The 21,963-nt window shown below is 45.7% G+C and overlaps 1 protein-coding gene across 5 annotated transcripts in view; it reads right to left on the bottom strand.

Moving 5' to 3' along the window:
• Positions 1-584: 584 nt before the first annotated feature.
• The window catches only part of APLP2 (amyloid beta precursor like protein 2), a 48,199-nt gene continuing 26,820 nt past the window's right edge, over positions 585-21,963 (bottom strand). The window contains exons 4-18 of one of the 5 annotated variants that reach the window (XM_063355065.1): positions 20,170-20,282; positions 18,461-18,636; positions 17,676-17,893; positions 15,790-15,957; positions 13,911-14,026; positions 13,471-13,545; positions 12,116-12,274; positions 11,581-11,709; positions 9,233-9,332; positions 8,493-8,663; positions 7,844-7,879; positions 4,864-4,946; positions 3,972-4,046; positions 3,371-3,526; positions 585-2,200 (exon numbers count right to left, since the gene is read on the bottom strand). In XM_063355065.1, the coding sequence (XP_063211135.1) occupies positions 2,099-2,200; positions 3,371-3,526; positions 3,972-4,046; positions 4,864-4,946; positions 7,844-7,879; positions 8,493-8,663; positions 9,233-9,332; positions 11,581-11,709; positions 12,116-12,274; positions 13,471-13,545; positions 13,911-14,026; positions 15,790-15,957; positions 17,676-17,893; positions 18,461-18,636; positions 20,170-20,282 (1,877 nt within the window). In that variant the 3' untranslated portion in view covers positions 585-2,098. The remainder of the gene's footprint in view (positions 2,201-3,370; positions 3,527-3,971; positions 4,047-4,863; positions 4,947-7,843; positions 7,880-8,492; positions 8,664-9,232; positions 9,333-11,580; positions 11,710-12,115; positions 12,275-13,470; positions 13,546-13,910; positions 14,027-15,789; positions 15,958-17,675; positions 17,894-18,460; positions 18,637-20,169; positions 20,283-21,963) is intronic. The other 4 variants (XM_063355066.1, XM_063355067.1, XM_063355068.1 and 1 more) reach the window with 4 other exon arrangements.

Below are 21,963 nucleotides of genomic sequence, written 5' to 3'. Positions count from 1 at the left end.
CTTCATAAAACAAACCCAGCAGAAGCGACGGAGTAAACGCTAGCACGGTTAGCCAATACTGCCCCAGGCTCTTTATGTCTCCAACGTATTTCAGATCCTGCCATCCACAACGGGAAGCGTTCGAGGAAACTGTGTCACTGTTGGAGGCCTGTCACCTTCTCTGCCCTCTTATCTATGAATATGAGCGTCTCCTGCAGCCCCTCTTCTTCTGTCCAGCCCAATTTCTAAGACGTGCGGGGAATACGGGCCCCGCAGAACCAGTCCTGGTGTCTTCTACAGCCAGGCCCCGCTCTAACTGACCTGCGCTCCAGCGGCTCACGGCTGCAGCCTGAGGACGTAATGCTATTCAGGAGACCCAGCGTCGGTTCGTTATCCCTCCTCCTCCTCTCCGCAAAGCTCAGCAGGGTCTGGAAGTCCCACAAAAGACTTGGGGTACGGCTACACATTCTCAATACCGGCACATTCCTTCTCGCCGACGCCAAGGTGGACAAAAAGGCGGGGAAAGGTCTCCGCGGGTTTGGCGAGGACGCGGTGGGAGGAGAGAGAAACTTAAGCGAGCCCGTGAATAAAGAGAAGAAACCATCTGGAAGTTAAAGTGTTTATTGATGTGTTTAAACTTTGTACATTCCCCACAGACCACACTAAGGAGTTTGCAGGTAAATCTGTGCATAGTGGGAAGAGACACGGAAGGGGGAAGAAAAAATAAAGTCACAGGAAAAATAGAAAAAATACACCACAGGTTACCAGAACCTCCAGATTTAAAAAAGCCGTGAGCATTAACACCAACTATACAAGCATTACAAAGACATGATGGTGAGTGGAACAACACCCCTTTTGTTCTTCTCGGGGCCTACGCATCCAATTTCCCTTAAAGCAGGCAGTATCCCTTTCCCAACTTACCCCTCTCTTACCCCCAGTTAAGTGAGCCGCTGTTTTAAGCCCAGTTACAGCGAACTCCGCGTTCACCAGCTCCCAAGGTCCTGATTATTGCAGTGATTTGTCATTTCTGGGCAAACACCCAAAGCCGTGCCTATGGCCCAACCTCACCCAAGGAGACGCGAAGGCTCAAAAAACCCTGCGTCTCTCTCTTCTCTACTTACCATGTTGGTGAGGCAGGAGAGCTGGGGAAAATCAGAATGTAGTAGCAAGAGGGGGCTGTTAATGCCAGGTGAGTACTGAAGGAAACTGGTTCAGAACGGAGGATTGAAATTCAATACCGGGAACTTCCAACTCTAGAGCAGAAACTGAATCTGGAAGGGGAATGTGCAGACCCCAGTATGCACAAACCATGTTCTAACATTCCACTAGAATAACTATAAACAGAGATGCTAGAAGCCTTTTAACTCCTTGCCTCCAGGGAGTCTTGATTCCTAGAGCCCAAACTGCTAAGCAGCAGGGTGCACATCACTGGCGTATGAGGATGGGGTGGGTTTTTTTTCTTTTTTTTTTTTCTTTTTCTTTTTTTTGTTGTTATAAGGATTTTTGTTAGTTACCATTCCCAACTGCTTCCTTCCTTACGCTGTCATAGATCCTATCCCTAAATTAATCTCTTTGCAACTCCCAGTGAAATTCATTTAAAAAAAAAAAAAAAAAAAAAAAAAAAGGAAAAAAGAATACTGCTTTATATATAAAAGCCAAAATGACCAAAGAGCCACAACTGTCTCCTTTTTACAAGGCGGGCTGGTACAAATGACCCTCAATATACAGGTGGTCTATCAGAAATAAAAATCAACATTTTCCATTTTATATATATAGAGCTTGTATCAGACAACAGTACAACAGAACTGGTATTTTTCAGATTATTAAAAAAAAAAAAAAGGAAAACTACATCTCAGTCAAATATCTGCAATAGATCCATTTTTCCCATTTAAGGAGATTTATATATCATATTGTTATATTATCATTTCTTCACCCATTTAAAAGAATGGAAATTGCAACTCTACAGTAGTAATTATAGTCTTAATGATCCAGGAGTTCTGAATGTAAGATGAAGTCCTCTCAAAGCAACTGTTGGTCAGTAGTCGATCCAAAACGCTGGACCACTTTGGCCCTTCGCCCCGCGCCTCTCCCGGTCAGGGCTGTTGTATCTTCATCTCTTTTATATCTGCATCTGCTCCAGGTATTTGTAAGTGGGGTTCTCGTAGCCATGGTTTTGCATCTTGCTCAGATGCCGCTCTTCTGGGGTAAGCATCGGGTCAACCTTGAGAAAGAACAGACAGTCACCGGTTAATAAAGGAGGTACTTGCAGGCCTTATTTCATAGTAACAAGAGCCGGCAGAGAAACACCGGAAATACCGTGGCAAGCAGTAAACAGGAAAAAAAAAAAAGGCAAGCCACAAAACCATAATTTGCTTAAGAGAGCTCCTCGTTTGGGTGCTAATGCCTCCTGCCTGCCCCCACGTCTTTGGGGACGTTCTCCACAAATCACAGAACAGTTAAGAGTTGGAAAGCATCTTAAAGGTCACCTCGTTCCGCCCCCTGCCCTGGGCAGGGACACCTCCCACCAGCCCAGGTTGCTCCAAGCCCCGTCCAACCTGGCCTTGAACCCCTCCAGGGATGGGGCAGCCACAGCTTCTCTGGGCAATCTGGGCCAGGGGCTCACCGCCCTCACAGCAAAGGATTTCCTCCCAATATCCAATCTAAGTCTCCCCTCTTCCAGTTTAAAACCCTTCCCCCTCGTCCCATGGCTCCCCTCCCTGCTCCAGAGTCCCTCCCCAGCTTTCCTGGAGCCCCTTGAGGGCCTGGAAGGGGCTGGAAGGTCTCCCCGGAGCCTTCCCTTTTCCAGGCTAAATCTCTAATGAGTTAGCTAACGTTGCAAATTTGGGACCCGCTTCTCTCATTAAGGAGGTCATTACAATTTCACACATGGGTTGGGCAAAGGAGAAAAGCAGCTTTCTGCAGACTCCATTAAGCTGTCATTACAAATGTGTGTGTTGGAGGCAGAGGGAAGAAGAAGGAACCGCTTCTCAGCGTTCAGCCGATCGCACTGTCTTAATAGTTGTTACAGTAGTTGGGAGGACAAATCGCTACAGATTGACTGACTTACTCCCCCGCTAAAGATATCGCCTGAAAAGCTCATGTACTGCTAAATCCTATCCTGAGCCAGACAGGGAAGCCTGATTGAATTCCTTGTGACAAGCGAATACAACTGTGAGGTGACAGGTCCCAGCATGGCACACGGATGCCTGGTACCTGCAAACTAATAAATAAGCGACGAAGATGTCAGCAGCTACAGAGTTAAGTCCCATCTAGCTCGGAGAGGAGCAGCTGATGGCTTGGCAGCTACTGCCATCTTCGCCCCCTACACACAACATGTGATTCAAGGCTGACTATTTTCATCCTTGGTTATGGAGCGGGAGTTGTTTCTCACCTCCACAATTCCATGGCTGATGGTCCCATACTGCCTCTTCCTCAGCATCACCAAGCTGATGACTATAACGGTAGCTATGGCAACAGCAATCACCAACAGACCAATAAGGGCGCTGCTGCTGAAACTGAAGTCGTCGCGAAGGGAGTTGTCGTTATCCTGGAGGGAAGAAAACAAGGGAACGGGTAGAGGAAGAGAAATGCGGGAGACGCGCCGCTAAATGCGAACCTAAACGGTGGCCACCAATAAGGTCTTCAACCACCTGTGGTATCAAGACATGACTAGACAGCGTAAATATTTCACCTCAAAATATTTCACCAAAAGAATAATGAACACAAAACTGCTTCCCCACTTAGGCACTCTGGACAGGCACTGACCCACACCGCTTTCCTATCCCACAGAAGACTTTTGCTACTGGTTAGCATCTACGTGCATTTAGTGTTTACGTCTTTCTGCAGAAACGCTGTGCTGCATTACGCTCTGCACGAGCTCCCAGAGCGGAGTCAAGGCACCGAATCCCTGGAATTCTCTAACGATCAGGAACCGAAATCCAGCTTTAGGAATTCGCCGATTGCGCAGCTAGACTCGGTAGCCACATACATACCGGCTCGTCCACCAGCCCACCGACACGCTCCGCATTGAAAATCATCTCCTTCACATCAAGGGTTTCATCAATTACCTGAAAACAGTCACAAAAGCGTTTTATGAAAGGAGCCATAGAAAACCGGTGGGAGAAGGAATATGAAGCAGACAAGAGACCTCTAATGAACATTAGCAAGGCTCAGCACCGCCTATCATCTTTCCCCTGCTCTCAACAGCGTGGGACGTTCTCCAACTTTTAAAGCCACCCGAGTTAATACTGCAACCATTGGGATGGTCAGATGACCTCAAAAAATCCAAGAACTAGGTACTTGCCTTGGACACAGCATTTCTGTCATGTCAGATCTAACCTGTGGCTTAGAACAATTTTAAAAGAAAACTCTCAAAAGTCGCCTTTTTTTTCTTTTTTTAACCCAGGGAACTGAGGCAAGTCGGCAGCCGCTCTGACCTAGTGAATTCTTTACAGCGTGGACAGAGCTAACGCCTACTGGCTCGCTCACCTTGAGAAGCTGATAAGGCCTTTCTCGCCATGAAAAATAGGCGGGAAGGCAGATGGAACACACCAGCGTTCGGTGCATTCAGACAGCAAGCCACCTAGCTAAAATAAAGGCGTATCAAAGGGTCTCTGCTTGGGAAAGCAGTTAGTAAATCAGACGCTTCTCTCCAGCTCAGACCGCCAAAGATCTAGATCTCTCTCCTTCCCTCGCCCTCCCACCCTTCTGATGCTAATCAGTATTAAGAGCCTACAATAGTCAGAAAACTGACTCCCCCACACCATATGGATAACGAATACACTGACATTCTGTAAGCAGGAAGAAGACATGGAAATAAGCCACCGCTATTAATTAGTGTCCATGGCAGGCTTTGCTTTACAAAATAAAAGGTGGAGGGCTCACCACATTTTCATCCACTTTGTTCTTGCTGTTAATCACTTTTTCTTCGGCGCCGATCAGCCCATCCAACTCAGTCATGCCCGAACCTGCACAAAAGAGCAAGGCAGGGACCGTTAGCCAGTCCCCGGCGACATTTCGGAGGGGTTACCTACTCTTTGTAGAGCTTCCATGGCTAGCATGTTTAACCGCATGGACCGCTGGTTATTAATCTGTCTTCATGCTGTTGTGTCAGAAGGGGAGCTCATAAGCTAGGCTACGGTGACAAGTGATCGGGGGGGGTTCTGTTAATGAGGGGAAATGAGGTGGCAATGAGACGAGCAGACAAGACTCACCACAACCGGGCTGAAGTGTAAATTCAGAAATACCATACTGTTAAAGTGCCGCTGTTAGAGAAGGTCCGAGGCAACACGTAACACAAACTGTGAGCGCGCAGCTCCTTTCTGCAAGTGTCACCCCGGGTCACCGCCGCCTCAGCGTGACCCCCGTGACGGAAGAGCACATCTCCTCTCCGCTGAGAGCCAGCGTGCCAGGAACGCTCGCAACCGCACGCTCAGCATCACCCATTCTTTTGAAATCGAGCGCATCAGCAAGTGCCTCGGGAATAAGAATCTCAAGGTCACCCAGCACGGCTTCGTAATGAGCTGCTGTCCCGTATCTGGCACGAGCCCAGAAACAATAAATCCCAGGGCAAGGGAGGAGCGAAGAGCTCCACTAGCCTTTGTACCAGAACATCACTCACCCATTTCTAGGCTGAAACTAGCATAGGCTGAAGAGGAGAATATCAATTAACAGAAGGCGGCTGCTCTGCATAGACTGTTTTGATCTGAAGCGTTTATAAACAGATCAGATCAATAACAGAAGAGCCCGATGCAAGATACGCAGACCTAACATAACACAGCGAGTTAGGAGAACGCCAGTGTTCCATTATCGGTAGGAACAACGCGATGTCCTTCACAACACCTATGCCTCCCTAATGCAAAAGCAGGACAGCAAAGCCTAAAACCCACAGCGGGGTCTCTCCGAGGAGGAGCACGAGGTGGGGGAAACATTACTACAGCACTTAACACTTTGCCCGTGATAGCATACACCTCTCCACAAGCTGCTGAGCTTGCAGGTTGCCTAAGACATTATGTCAACTGCCGGTGAAACTGGCAGCGTGCTCTTTGATGAGATGCAAGGAAAGGCTAGTTGGCGCCGAGGCAAGTTTTTACGGTGACAAGCTTTTACTGCCTGAAAACGCCAAGGAAACTAACGTTTCACTCCAACTCCTCCCAAAAGAAGCATCTCGGGTTTTAGTGCATCCCCTTTTTCCTGTACGGTTCTTTGGAGACAGTAATCAGATTCCAAGCACGGCCAAGACTGCCAGTCTGACTTCTCACGGCTGTCGAAGCAGGTCATGTTATTGTGAAAGTCAATGATTGGGGTTTTCTGGAGAGACTCGTCGCAAATGGTTTTCAGAGAATTCCTGTGTCAGCTTTTGGCCTATGGCTGCTCGACTCAATTCTCAGGAGCCAACGTAGCACAGTCTCCAGGGCTGGGAGCTCAGCTGCTGCACTCAGCTTTGCTGTTTGCCAGAGTGCTGTACCAAATAACAGACCCAGTTCTACATAGCTCAAAGGCACGGTTTAGGTTATATACTTCTCAGGGAAAAAAACCCACGCACACGCACAAAAAGAACCCCCAAAACTCCCTATCAGCCCTCATAAAAGGAAAAGGAAAGGGAGAGAAGGGGCAAGCATAGGATATAATCTTGTCCCGAGTCATCAGAAACTCTTCCCTTTACTCAAACGGGGAGAACCAGCCTATATTTACCATCTTTAAGTCAACAAAAAAAAATTAAAAAAATTTCAAACTAAAGGCTGTCCCAGTTCTTTCCAGAGCAGCCGGTACACTGAATTAGCTGTACCCTGTTCTACAAGAGGGATGAAGGTGACTTGTATTTGTAGAGAAAGGCTGGTAACGAGAATAGTTTCAAGCTATCTGGCCTTCACCATGTTACAAAACTGCTTGTGTTCGTATTAAATGACTATTAGCAAAATCCTTTGCTCCCTTTGAGATTCTGCATATATCTATATCCATGTATGTATGGCTATATCTGGGACCAAAGGCAGATTAAAACGCTGGGTTTACTCCCCACACCGAGCACAGGTACCACTGCTCTGCAGGACCATTTGAAGAATGAGCCTTCCATTTCTACTTCAGGAACTAGATCTGTTGTAGCAGACCAGCCAGGCCTGATCTTTACCTGAGACTGTGTCGCTAGCAGAGGATTTCATTTAATGCCAATGTTTCTGTGCTGCTCCTAAAGCCCAGGCAGCCCCTTTTTTAGCCAGGCACTGAGTTACTGCAGAATGAATAACGAGCTGAAGGAGAAATGGATAATCACACAGGACTTTGCTAGTACGGAGAGATGCTACTTGTGAAAAGGTGATGCCGAGGAGACCACAAACACAAAGAAGGAATCTCCTATCTGTCCCAGACTAGCTGCACTCTATAATATCTACAAAGACATTTATCCAGGAAACACAGCCTCTGTCTGCTGCAGCGCTCTCATTCCTCGTTTACCATCGGGCGGTAAGGACAGATTCCACAGCAGGCAGAAGAGCCTCTAAGACTATTTACCATCAGCGCTGCAACGTTTATTTTGAGAAGTGTCGAACGTGAGTATGCGTGGAGAGGTGCAAAGGACTGCCCGGCTGCAGGCAGACGGCTAGGCCCACATTTCTTGAGAGCAAAGAAGCTACTCCACGCACTCTGAGACGCCTTGCGAGCCCATCAGAGGGGAACACACACAATTAGACGCTCAGACTAGCTCGTTTCTTTAACACTAGGCCTAAACAAGCAAAATCGAGAGTTGCTGATCTAAATGAGAGCAGGGAAATGAAAATAAAGGTGAGTATGAAACTAAAATGAAGCTACCAAACACACTGAGAAGGTAGGAGAGTGATCGAAAGCACTTGTGAGGGAGCAGCTTAGAACCAACCTTTTTTCATTGGATGGTACAAATCCGGCTGAGGATCTAGCAGGAGGGAAAACAAAAACAAAAATAGCAGAGAAAGGAGATTAAGAGAGAAAGGAAAAAAGGCTTGCGCATGATTTCTGACTCAGACCCTGGGAAAAGCTTTTAGTCTACAGCTTTCTTTAAGCTCAGGACCGTTCAAACATTTTTAAAATAAATACACACGCACACACCAGCTGTCAACACCCGACGATACAAAAAAACATAGATATCTATTTTTAAAGAAAACAAACAAGAGGATTCCTGCGGCCCTTCAGCAGGTCACGGCACAAAGACTTAGCATTACATGAGAGCGTTTTGGTTAAAGGCTGAAAATCAATTCCAGAGTCAAGCCACGCAGTAAAAATTTAACACTCCCTACAAAATGGAAAGAGATGAGACAATTTTGCAAAGAGAAGAATTGGAAAATCAAGACAGCAGCTCAGTGCAAATTACTAGCGGCACTGCCTCTTCCCAAGGGACAGAGTCTGAGGGGTGCTGCTGGGGCGACTGCTTTACTCTTAAATCGCCCAAAGGGATGGAGCTTTCTGTGCCATCGAGCTGAGCCTACCGGCTAAGGAAAAATGCCTACGTTTTTGTAAAGCCAGTGAACCCAATTCTCAGTTCCACATACCTTCGCTTTCAGACAAGGCTGGGAAGGTTTTCACCTGGAACGGACGGAAAGGTTTGCCCTCCAGGGGAATTTCTTCGCTCTCCTCGGAGCTCACTCTGACATCCACCTGGGATTCAGAAATGGAGGATGTGAACTGATCCATGTCTGCACGTTGCTCCTGAAGCAGCTCATCTGAAAGGAATAAGAGGAAATATTACAGAAACTGCATGAAGCCTGGCAGGAACAGAAAGGGGCAGATGGTTTGAACCTAGCTGAGGCAGGGCTGCAGGGGAACGCTGTTCGGGGCTGCCAGGTTATCTTATCTTGCACGCTCTGAAGTCTCATCTGGAATTCTCAGCAAAGGCGTTGGCTAGAAATACATACAAATAAGGGCCAAGAGGTTTGATGTGGCAAGAGGTTTTGCCAAGATGGGATTAACCTCCTATAATGCGGGAAAGCATCCGCTTATTTTTATGAATCTTTTTCATCTCCCTTTGAGAGAGAGCTTGGCTATTCTGAATGTTGTTGTGACTTTTTTTTTAAACGGACCATGGAAGTTCTTAGGAAAAAGCTACTCTGACTGTCTGTATTGCAAAACCCAGAGAATATCTGCCCTGCGGTACTTAAGCCCAAGCCCAAGTGCTTATTGTTGAGGGTGTCCCCTCAAAGGAGCTAGCGGTCTTTCTGGAGCCCACTTCATTTGATATAAAAGCTCGTAGTCTAATACGGTGGAAAAGGAGCTGGCACACAGAGACACTCACCAATCTCATCCTGGATTTCTTCAGCCACATATGGCACCTTGTAGAGCAGAGACAAGCTTTGATTCATCCGCTCCTCAATCACATGGAGATGTGTCATCACCTGCAAATGCACAAGGGTGTGTTGGAGTAGGCAAAGACTGTCAGTCACTTGATTGGTACTGGTATGTCGCTTGTTTAATAAAATTCCTACTACTGGTGGCTCTGCCACGACAGACAACAGAATGGGACACGGGTCCATCTAGTCCAGTTCTCTGACTGACGCTACCACGTCACGCCTCACTGGAAATGGCCATTTGTACATGGCTCTTCAAGTATTCTGGGAACGGTTGGGGGCGAGAGAGAGGACCCAGCTGGCTCTCGCTGTCACCAGCTCTCCACTGGAAACACTGAAGCTGGTATTTCCCATATGCCAGATACGGTCATTATTCATTTCCTGCAGCAGCTACAAGCAAGTGCTTTATTAAATGGATTATCATTCCTGACTACTAGGAAAGATACACGCGAAGGGAGCAGACAATATTATTTATCAACTCTGGTTTCAGAACAAAGGTGCCTTTCAGAACAACAGTGGCATTACATTTGTCTTACACCCACTACACCCACCCACTGGCAACAGCGTTCTCCCTTCAGTTGAGAAATAAATTCAAACTCTATGCAACCTCAAATCGCTCTTCCCGAGCATATTAAATTCACTGGTGAAGTCAAGCCTGACCTGAAGAGGGTGCTGCATAATCAGGGATCATGCAGACCAAGAAAAACATTTATATGGGCGGCAGAATGTCGGAAAAAGCTAAGGAGTTGAATGGTCCCGTTTTACAGTCTGACGTGTACCCGACCTTTAAGAGCAAGGATGAAAGCAATTTAATTTTACATGTGGCAGCTTGTCAATCAAGGGAATCGATTGAGGAGCTTAAAGTGCATCTGAAAAGTAAAGCGAATGGAAATTGAACTGTACCACCCACATCCCTCATATGTCGATCTGTTGACACTGCAGCCTTCAGAATGAATTAAGGACTGTTTAGGTTTTAGCTTAAGAATACAGTTCACACACTCCCTCTTGGGGCTTTGGCAGCATCGGAACAAAGGGTCAGGGTGGACTGCGCTTGATATGCTAAGCTGTCTGAAAACACTACCACACAGTCCGCATCACAAGCCAAACACCAGCTTGTAAATACCACAATCGCTACCAGTCTTTCTGAGGATGCACAGCCTAACAACAATCACAGAATCAGTAGCAGGAGAGACAAGAGTTGAAGGTACACCGGTAGCACCCAGAAACAACACGAAACCCATGGGACCAGGCACCTCCAAGCGTGAGGTTCGCTTCCAGAAAATCACCGCAACACTATTCTACGCCTCACCAGAGGTGACAGTAACAGACTCCAGTCCCTGTCTGACTCAAACCACAGTATTTCCATCTACTGGTTATACAGCCAAGTAATAAAGCATTTTTCCCCAGTAAACTGGGACTGGTAAGAGACAGATTACGTTCCCACCGCTGTGACTGGATGGTCAGTTCTCTCTGCTACTGTCTGAACTTATAAAAAGAAAAAACCCTTACAACAGACCTTTCAGTGTTAATAGGCCATTATTAATTTGAATCTTAGCCCTATCGCCGTTTTAAAAGTGTAAAAACAAGTAACAGGACATATAATTAAAAAGGTTTGTGGAATACCTGCAACTACTCTTACAAGTACAACGGCCAGGTTTGACATCCACCTGAAGCAGCATATTCGCATACACTACCCAGCAGAAGCAAAATGACTTTCCGGCTGTTCAGGAGTAAAACACATTCCAACAGCACAAAACAAACTCATCAAAACAGATTTTCTAATAAAGCTAACAAAAGCTTGGCAAGGGTTATATATTACACTTTGGAAAAAAGACAATAACTGCAGAGGCACAAAAGAACTCCCACAAACCCAAAACAGAGGCATCGTGAAGAACAAGCCTAATGAAAGGAACACAGAACACGAGGTCTTGAAAGAAACGAGGATGCCTGTTCAAGGATGACCGAGTCCCCAGCAAATCATTTCACGGGTGTCTGACAAAAGGAAAGACAAAAATGACGCAGAATGGGTTCAAAACCCCCAGACTCTTCATTGTGACCAACAATATTGGAACCAGAGTTCCAATTTTTAACATCGAGTCAAGTACCAAGGAAAACGGTACAGACAGCGTATCTGGTGACAGGCAATACGCACAAAAGAATGGGAGATCTCTACACAAGGATGAGAAGTTGCTATAGTACCCTGCAAATTAGCGCGAGGACTTGACGCACGGCTTCTAGAGTCTCCGACAGCCAGGGCTGAGTAACAATGCCTCCCTTGATAGAAATGTTCTTATACCTGAGATTTCATCTGTGCAGCCTTTTCTGGGTCAACTGCCAGGACGTGCTGGTAATGACGGATGGTGTGCAGACGGTCCTTGTTCTCAGCACGAACATAGCGCTTCAGAGCTTGCAGGATGCGGTGGGGCTGCAGGATTTGAGGAGGGGAAGAGTTCAAATCCATTCGATTCAAATAAACTCACAGCTGAGATGCAGCACTTCAGATGTGAGCCTCCTTTGTCACTGGACAGATCAATCACCTGCGCTAACCTCAGATATTTTCTTTCTAAATTAAGTCTGACTCGGAACACTATGCCTCATGAACGCTAAACAAAGCCGAGGTTTTTTTAACCAGGCAGAAAGGAGAGTGAGTCAATTAGGAGACCCACTGCCAGGTCTTCAGCACAAAATGCCACCATGGAGAAAGCTTTACTGGGAACCCATTCCCAGCTTCTGCCCCGGCAAGTGACAGGCAGTCTTCTCACCAAGGTATTCCCACCTTCCACTCCAGCCAAAGCTACCCTGTTGTAAAAATTCACCGCAAAGAAACTCACCCGCGGCGGGTCAGCCTGCAGGGCAGCCAGGTAGTTCTCCAGAGCAATCCGACGGCGATCATTCAACATAGCTTCCACGCGAGCCAGGTGTGTTTCCACAAGCTGCTGCTTCTCACTTGCTGCCTCTTTCTCCAGAGATTTAACCATCGCCTGGAAGTGCTGGAAAAAAGAAAGGAGTCTTTATGAAATGCGCTGTACGCGTCAGGGTCACCTACTGTCTCCCACATAACTCCTCAGAACAAACGGAGCCTGTCGCACTGCATGTCCTAGGCGTTTACGGTAGGAGAGAAGGGCACTGACAGATGTTGACGCAGCCTGATCTCTGCAAATCGCATAGTGACAATTTGCCTTCCAAACTTCCTTCACAACCCATTTCAAAGGTCTGAAGAGGGCACGTGGCCTTGCAGATAAAAATCATGTTGAAGTCGGGAGATCCAGATTGCACTGAATGAATGACACAGTAGTAATTCTTTCCCTCAACCCTACAATATGGAAACAGGATTGAACCCTTCAGCCTAGGGCCATTAACCTGAATTCGCACAAGTTTCCAAAGGTATCGCACGGGGGATTTTTCATCAGTGCGCCTTCAGATCAAATCTCTATATATTCAATTAGAAAGGTCACAACCCACATCTGCAAACAAGCCAGAAAAGTCCATTAAGCGTTGTCATGTTTCAATGGAGATGATGGGAAACTCTTTTGGACTCAGAGTGGCCTATGTTAAAAAACGTAGAGAGAAAACCGTGTTCCAGGATAAAATCCGAAGTGGGCTTAAAAGCTGGAGTCAGTCACTTAGTTGTATATTGGTTTGAGGGAACTTCATACAGTTGTCACTGCCAGAAGAGCCTGCCCCTTAACAATCCCATACAGAGAATATCCCTGATTAACTTCACAGTCTGACTGAACTCTCCTCACAAGGCAGAAGATTGGCATTCTGGCAGCAAACCAGCTTTATCTGCTGCCTAAGTGGTTTTCACTACGTCTGCCCGAACAGGAAATGTGTGTCCAGAGAGTTGGGGCCAATCTGAACCGGGCCGTGAGGCCACTGGTTAGTGCAAAACAGGCCAAAGGTCTGAAGTTACAATTTGGCGCTGCTGTCGCTATGCTTGAGGGGTGAGACAGCTTCCTACTACTGGGCTTAGGAAAGGACCTGGCACAGTATCGGATCATCTCCAGCTTTAAGAACAAAGCACGCAATTGAATCAAATCTCCTCTAAAAGGCAACTGCTGACAGAACAGGAAAGCTGCTCTTCCCCCTCAGTCGTCTTTTGCCTTTGAATATTACAATCTCTCATTTAGTTCATTGAAAAGGCCAAGCACCGGTAACTTTCCTCTTTAGATCCTTCAACCCTTACCTGAATGAGAGTCTGCCTCTCTGCCTTGGGGAGATTTACAGCTTGGTGTTCTGCTTCCTCCCATTCCTTTTTCACCTAGACAAGGAAAGGACAGAACACGTCAACAAGACATAAATTTACATCTGATCTTTGCGAGCTAATTTGCCTTCAGAGACAGATCCTTGCGCAGCCTGGCTAGGTTTTGAAGGCACAATAGAGCTGCTGTGGGGTTTTAAACTTAGCACTTAAGCCCTCCGAGCAGCAAGCCCAGCGTCCCCACCGATTCCTCTCTCCCAATGCTCTGAAGAAATTAAAATGTAACTGCCACAGTGTGGGCGTATGGCAAGAGACACGTGGAAGGCTGGCGACTGGCAAGGAAGTCAGTTCACCACCAATTTCTCCAAAAAACCATGGTCAGCAACTACGCAGCGCAGCACAGAAGACTAAAGCCAGACGCTCACCCGGTCCATGCGGTTGTGGTGCCTGACCTCCAGCTGCTCCTTCGCCTTCTGGAAGCGGGCATGTTCGTTGTCATCAGCTGGGGTTTCAAAGTAGACATCCACATCATCAGTTGGCACTGCAAAGAGAGGGTAAGGATAAGCGGAGGTTCAGAAAACGGTGATTCTGGTTTGCCAAGGACAGGTAGGGAGAGGGATCTCCACGCCCGCATAATTAACAATCTGGCAGGCTGAGTTTACTGAATCGCCACCTACCAGGAGTCCATTTTGGTATTTTTAAGCTGCCAATTTACTGCACAACATCAGTTAAGTTACATCATCCCGAAAACACAGCAATGCACTGCGGCAACCAGCACCTGTTCGGTCTTCTCATTAGTTCTGAGACGAGCATTATTCAGCTCCAGCAACAGAATGACTTGGATTGCAGAATAAAGGGCTTGTTTTCTCTTCCCTTTCACATTGGCTTTGGATAGTTTAAATGACATTTTGTGCATTAGCTGTTCGCTGACAAGCTGGCTCCAGACATCATTAATATGATTAGGGAGCTTGACAATAAATCTGCACAAAACACTACCCAATATTTTACACTTCGAACCTACCTTCCCTACCAGATGCACCATGCAGGACTAACAGGCAATGATATTAGACAAGACAGCAACAGAAGGAGGCTCAGTGTGACAAATTGACTCATCCAATAAACCGGACGGCTTGTGTCTTTAAGACATTCAAATCCAACACAGGGAGAAATAAAATTTCAGAACTGACAATTTCAAGCATCTTGCAAAAACCACAACAGGGGCTCTGTACTCCACATACTGCAGTTCAGGAACCGATGAACAAAGTTTCCGTGCTACAGTTTTAGAAACTACACATCCCAGAGCCCTGTCTGAAAGGATCTATGGACAACGTCAGATCAGTACAGTATTCCGGGCCTTCTCTTCTGAACCAAGCTTGGACACAGAGAACTCTCTTTCCAGTCCCAAATCCCCCTGTAACAGGACAAACTTTTGTACAAAAAGCTCCTGACATCCGCATCTTTTATTTCACCACTTCAGTTAGATCAGCCCAATCTAAAGCACTTGCATGAAGCCCATTTTGTAAATAGGATTATGGCTGTATAGTCAGACTGCCAAGCCCCAGATAACACAAAAAGCCTTTCAAAAGGCTTTAATGGTAGCTGAAGTGGAAGTGCTGGAGTTCAACAATAAGATTAATAAGGAGGTTAAAATGTTTTTGGTAGTTTTATCATCTGACATAAAAGCCAGTTGAAATTGGTGCCAAAAACCTCAAGCTCTCAAAAATGCAAGGATTGAGTCATGATTCATATTTCAAACCGAGCTGAAAGTGGGAATCCGAATTCTGCAATACTTCTCTGATATTTTCGCAAAATACGATAGCAAGGAAACACCTGCTACCAGGAGAATGGCGAGTAGCAGCCTGCTCTTCAGGACCGACTGGTCAAACGTACGCACGGTAGCGTGACTGGGGAAAGCAAGTGCTTCCTTCCATATATTTGGAAAAAAAGCCAGTTACGCAAAGAGGCAAGCTATGGGTTTTCACAAGAGGTCAGAGACAGCCCCTGATCCCTGCTACAGATCTGGAAGATGACAACTAAGCCCTTAGCAAGAGCTGCAAGCCAATGGTGAGCACAGACAACATACGGCGAGAGCCACTTTCACCAGGAAAGCTCACCCTAAAGACCTAGAAAAGCGGAGACAAGAGGAGACTGCTGCAAAAGGACAGACAGAACTGCTGCAGACACCAGAACCAAAAGGATGAGCTACACACGTATTCTCTCTTGACCCGGGCAAGGAGGAGGAGACACCAAACGCCAGACAGACAGAGGCTAGCTGCAAAAGGGCCAGTGGGAGGCAGGACTTACTCATCTTTTTACACACAGCCATACAATACTCCTCTGACTCAAAATTGTTCCTGTTGCCTCCGCAGCCTCCATATATAAAGCGAATGCATTTTCTCTTGTTAGGGTCGAAGTACCAACGAGGCACCACAGCCCGGCAGGGCCCTGTCATCGCCTCCTGGGAGCAGACAGCTGTGTGGAGACGGGTTAGAACATGAGCTAGTGAGGAGCGACTTAAACAAAGCAGTGGTGGCTCTAGTTCACACCTCCTTCTGGGGCACTCGCGCTGGCCTCGGCATCGCTACTTCACTGACCAAAGGGCTTTTGTCAGTTTTTTTTTTTGGGGGGGGGGGGGATTTTTAACATTGCAAAGCATTTGAACAAAGCATCCGTCACAAAGCTTGCCGGCGCTATTCAGGGAGATGCCTACATGCGGTATTTTGGAGCAAATGCACAGCAGTAGGCTACCCCAGCAGTTGTCTCAACACGGAGCTCTCAGCTGCAAAAGCAATTTCTCCTTAGCTAGAGGCTGGAACAGCAAGGATCTATTTTGCTGATGCCACAGCGTTATGCCTCGGGTGTCCCAGCGGTAGAGCCTCCACTGTATAAAACCAACATGATGGAAAGAAAACCCATTAGGGCCTGCTTAAAGCATTCAAAGATGTCCTGTTCCGCTGCACTCTGCCTGGATAGACACTTCACGTCTTAAAGGTGAGGCATAAGAGCAAGTGAAAAGGCAGGCTAAGCAAAAGGAACGCAACCGCCACAGCAATCTCAGCCGCTAGGTTTTTAAGTTTTGAAACATCGATACACTAAATATTGAAACTCCAGGTAGCCACGGCATGTGGACTGCTACACAGTAAGCGGGCAATATAAGCAGCTGGGTTATTTTGAGGCAAGAGAACAGATATGGTGTGTAAGTTAGCAACTGTTCACAGTGCTTCGGGGGAAAAAAGACTGCGTACCCCCAAAACGGACACCCCCAATCCCATTGTTTCACGTCTGTTTCAACACCTGCAGATCTGTAACAGTCCTGTACATATATGAGCTAAGCCTCGTTTCAGCAAGTCAAATTATCTGCAGCCTGCTGGCATTTTACCAAAAAGATGCAAGAACTGCTGGCAATGATTCAGTGATCTGTAGCTAATTGAATTTCATTCCCTCTCTCCTCCTCCTTCCTCTGCAGACACTTCTACACATGAAGTATAGGACATCATATAACGCTGAGGCACCACACAATCAGCAGATGCCCTCTGCAATGGCACCTACCACTTAACAAAAGTTACCACAAGTATAGTATATATTACTACTGCAGTAAGTATATATTACACATATATAATAAAAGTGGGGCCAATTGTGTTGGCTGACTTTCTTTCATGAAAGAGAAGGGTTTATGTAAAGGCTATTAAGGCAGCACCAAGTATCCTCCTCACCCTTAAATGGCCAGATGGCACCTTGACGCCACCTCTGCAGAGTATGGCCCATCACTTTCAGCTTCCTTTTCGTAAGCTGGTATAAAACACCAAATCCAAGGTCATCACCCAAAACTATGATTTTTGAATTCTTAGTGTGACCCAAACGCCTCTAAGATTTTTCAAAATTAGCCTATGCAGATACATTCTCTGACTCGACACCGCACCTTCATGGAGGTGCTCGTTCAATGTGCCAAACACTGGGCGTTCTGCCAGCAGAACTGCTGTTTATCTGGAAACATATGGCCCATGCTCTAGAGAGTTAATTTCAACACTTGAAACATAAGCATCATCAGCTTTCCTCTGTTTGCTAACTTATCTGGCAAATAAGACTTCCAAGTGGCTTTTATTGACTTGATCGAAAACCCATCACCAACTGACAGCCAACATGAACACTCTCAAGGAAAGAAGAGGCCCGTAGGCAAGAACGTGTCTTACATTTCATATCGCTGCTGACTTCTTTTTCGGAAACAGCCTTGTCGTTGCTAGGCTCTGTGGGGGTCTCTTCGTTGTAATCGTCAACTTTGTAGCTATCATAATAGTAATCGTGATCTTCTACCACATCCTCCTCCTCTTCACCTTCGTCTTCCTCATCCTCGTCTTCCTCCACTGCTGTTCCTGTGAAGTCTTCTACACCTGCCTCTGTAGGGAACTCACTGAAGGGATACAATTCAGTTAAGGGGTAAAGGAAAGGTTAATCACTTTGCAGCCAACCTTTGATGTACCAGAATAACGATTTTCTTTTCATCTGTTCTAGAAACACAAGAGATGGGAAAAATAAATGTACCAACTACTGATCAGACCAGCAACAGCAGCAACGGGAGCTCCCTCATGACAGACACGCTTGTTTCTACAGGCAGAGCTTCCCCAGGCCTCTGGCTTTGGGGGGGTTTCCTTGCATTTTCTCATCACCTTCTTGTCAGTAAGTGAAGTCTACCGTATTTGGGGGAGGTACCTACTGTAGCAATCAGTGGTTTTGACTGTCTAAGGATGAAGGGAGGGGACATTATATCTCCTTCAGTAATAGGAGCACTGCAAAGGCATTTGTCCTTCTGCAAGGCTCAGGACACTCCTTTGGGAAATTCCAAAGCACAGAAACTCTCCTCTCAATCCTCACCACAAGGGAGTCACTGTGAAATATTCTGTGAAAAGACTGCGAAATATGTGAAATACAGCAACTTCACATACAGAGCTCTTAACATCTATGCCAGCAAGAACCCTACCTTTTATAAAGGTCATAGTCTTCATCCTCATCTTCATCCTCTTCCTCTTTGGACAGAGCCTCATCCACAACCTTTGTCTGAGGACAACACACGTATTCTGTTCCATGGAACTGGTCTACTCCACAGGGCAGCAGCATCCCATAACTGTGCAGGATCATCCCTTCTGTCATGCAGGCCTGAAAGAGGAGCCCATTTGTGTCACTTGAGCATCACGCTCTTGCTTTGGATAAAGCTCAAGTTTGCCTATCTTAGATCCCAAGAGTGCTACCAATGAGCTGATTTTACAGCAAAAAGACGAGACCAACAACCCAAGTCTGAACGTCAAAAGAAAATGGGATTTGAAACTTGTAGCTTAAGCAAAATCCCCAGAAAAGTCCCAGATTCAGAGCCATGCAGTGCTTCCTGGTGTTAGCGTATCAAACGCCCCCCAGCCCCTAACAACCGCTGATTTGTCAGCCTGGCTCAGTTTGGGAAAAATAACTAGACCTTTTGTGCCAACTCAAGGGAGAGAGCACTTGAAAGGAACAGAGCCGTTGTTTGCTTTCCTGGGCTGGCCATTTCATTAAACTTTATCTATTAAACTTTACATTGGAGTAAGTGAATAATCGCTCAAATGGACTTTGTGTCAAGATTATTTTAACATGCTGTAGATGAAAATCAATCAGATAATTCACGAAAAAGCCAAATGCAAACTGTGATTAGACATTATGTCTATATACTTCTCCTAAGCTAAGGAAATACATGGCTTTGGGGTGGCCCAGAAAAAAATGAAGAAAGGCTTTATTATGTACGTCAGAAGCCTTTTGTGCTTTGCTTTGTTGCAGCACGGATGTAAAACGAGCCAAATATTTCTGGAAAAGTTCTCCAACTCTGCTGAAAGCAACTGATTTTTAAATTTGCTAGACATTAACAACTCTATCCTCAATTAAAACGTGATTCTTCTAGCACAGCTTTATTTAGATGGGTTTTTGCTCCCAGGATTTTATATAAACAGGAAGTTTAACTGGTGCATCCTTAACCTCATCTTTACTAGCACCATCACAACTAATCATTGTGTTGCTGTTTCTGTAATTGCTGTTTCTACCAAATGGAAAACATGTACATTTCATCATGATATTGTTTTTATTACCCCCAGTTCAAATGGGCCCGCAGAGAATTTGCAACCTTTTGGCTAGCCAGATAAAAAAACCCAAACAAACACACCCCCCCCCCATGGGCTAGATTTATTCTGAGAAGATAATCCATCTCTTATGTAAAACCTCCACTAATCAGCCACAACGAAACTCAGATTGTCCCCACGCAAGCACTCCCAACCAAATCCCCAGCAGCAGCAGGTACATTAACGCAAAATGTGCAAGAAAAATAGGAAACATCCTGTGACCGCTGTAGCTCTCTACCCTGGAAAGAAGGACGAGCCATTGGCTAAAGCACTGTCCTAGAGACCTGGCTGCTATTCCTAGCTCCATCCTAGAACATGATCTTGGGCAAGCTACTTAGGACAGATTTTCATGAGTGAAAAATAACTCGGCTAGCTATGCAGGTTTTTTAATTCACTTGAGTACTTTAAAACTTTTTTTCATTGCCTCAGCCCATAGACTGCAACATGGGATATAACAGACCCCAGAGATAAACGCTGTTATGCTCCAATACTACAGGCGTCCAAGCGGACAGATCCAGAATAAATCTTCCTGCCACGGCAGCTCCATTACCTCTTTTGCCACAGTGTGCCAGTGCTGATGGCTTTCACACACATCCATCCGCTCCTTGTGGAAGAACCGGCACTTCTCTGGAACCAGCAGGACATCGCTGACAAACTCACCCACTGAAAAACAAGAAACATCCATGGTTCACACATGACCAATTTCCACCAGAAAACAAAGCCAGGATGAGAACTCCCCTAAGGCACACTCTGTTGCAAATGCCTTAAAAGTTTGGTATATTCTTAACAGCGACAGGTCAGATCAGCAGCTCTCTCTGCAAATTTACAGAAAAACAGAGTTTCCAAGGTAAAAACAGGAGTAGGGGCCAACCGCTGAAACCGCTGCGGACCCTAAGGCTGAAGGCAAAGTTTACAAAGCAAGTTAACAGAGAGTTGTTCATGGAACAGGCAGGAGTGACTGAAGGTATTTCACACAGATCTTTGAAAAGATTGCACCCGCATACGGAAGTTTTCAAACCACCTAATCACCAATTTCTAAACGAGCTGCATCATCCCAAAGCTAGTTTATGCTGTCTGGTGCTGTAACAGCCTGGAAATATTTATGTGCCACGAGTGTTATCTATGTTTTCAGTATCTGGGTATCTGAGTAAGTTTTGTTTGTTTTTGTTTTGTTTTAAACAGTTTCCAGATGGTTTAATTCAGGATCAACTGCAGCACATTCCCCGACTCGGACAGTCCTAACCAAAACACAGAGGTCTGGAAAAATAAAAACTATACAGCCCAAAAATCAGAGGAGAACCAGAGTCGGCAAATAGACTGCATTCCAGCATTTAGATAACCACAACCTCACCAGCATGATGAAGTTTTCACAATCTTAAAACCAGACTTTTGTTTTTGAGGAAGGCAGGAGACAGAGAGATAATCAGCTTGCTCTACAGACTCTCTATTAGTTGGACTTAAAAGCCATTTAGCCTGAATTTCCACCACAAGTCTGTTTAGTACCACCACCCATCAAACAAGTATCAGAACTACACGAGTATTACTTTCCTTTCTTAGCCCAGAAGTCCTAACAAACACTACCACTGGGAACCAAAACATGGAATTTTCTCAAAGTTAAGATCTTTCTTTCTTTCCTGCACATTTAAATGCCACTATCTAGATATCCAGATACTCTGAGACAACCAGGAAAAGATCTTCAGGTCAAGTGTTTCAAAGCAACATACCTTGCACGCTTGACTGGCAGCATTAGGAATCCTTTGTTTAAAATTGGAGAGAAGTTTTTTAAGTCAAAAGCCTTTTCTAATGGGAGTCTCAAGGGAGGAGAATTATTTGTCCCAACAACCACCAACATTACGATTTCAAAATAAATTTTACTTTAATTTGCGCAATTTACTTTAAATTGCGCAACCAATTTTTTTGCAGCCCCTTAGTACCGATACTAAAGCCTTATGGTCACTCTACGCACCAAACACAAATCATGTATAGTTTAGGGACAGATTATCTGATGACAACTGCAAGGTAACAAAATCAACTAGCATTCATCATCCCTTTTAAATTAGTTAAATTTTGAGCTAACAGACACAACAGAGAAACGATATTTTTCACATTTTTCTCACTCAAAACAGGCTAGTTACAAATTTGAGTTAATAATCCTTCCTCCTTCCCGCTCATGAGAGGTTAGTTAAAAAGTTTCTAATGAGAAAGCTAAAACTGACCAAACTTTAAAGTCAAGAGACTGTGGTTCTTGCAGAAGACTCAAACTGATCAAATACAATAATCAGTTACAAAACCCAGCCATTAAACGGCTATTTTGAAAACCACCGAATCCTAGCGCCTTCGCTTA

Source organism: Chroicocephalus ridibundus, chromosome 18 (genome assembly GCF_963924245.1).
Source record: "Chroicocephalus ridibundus chromosome 18, bChrRid1.1, whole genome shotgun sequence".
Lineage (NCBI taxonomy): Eukaryota > Metazoa > Chordata > Aves > Charadriiformes > Laridae > Chroicocephalus > Chroicocephalus ridibundus.
This window is presented reverse-complemented; position numbering and strand designations above follow the sequence as displayed.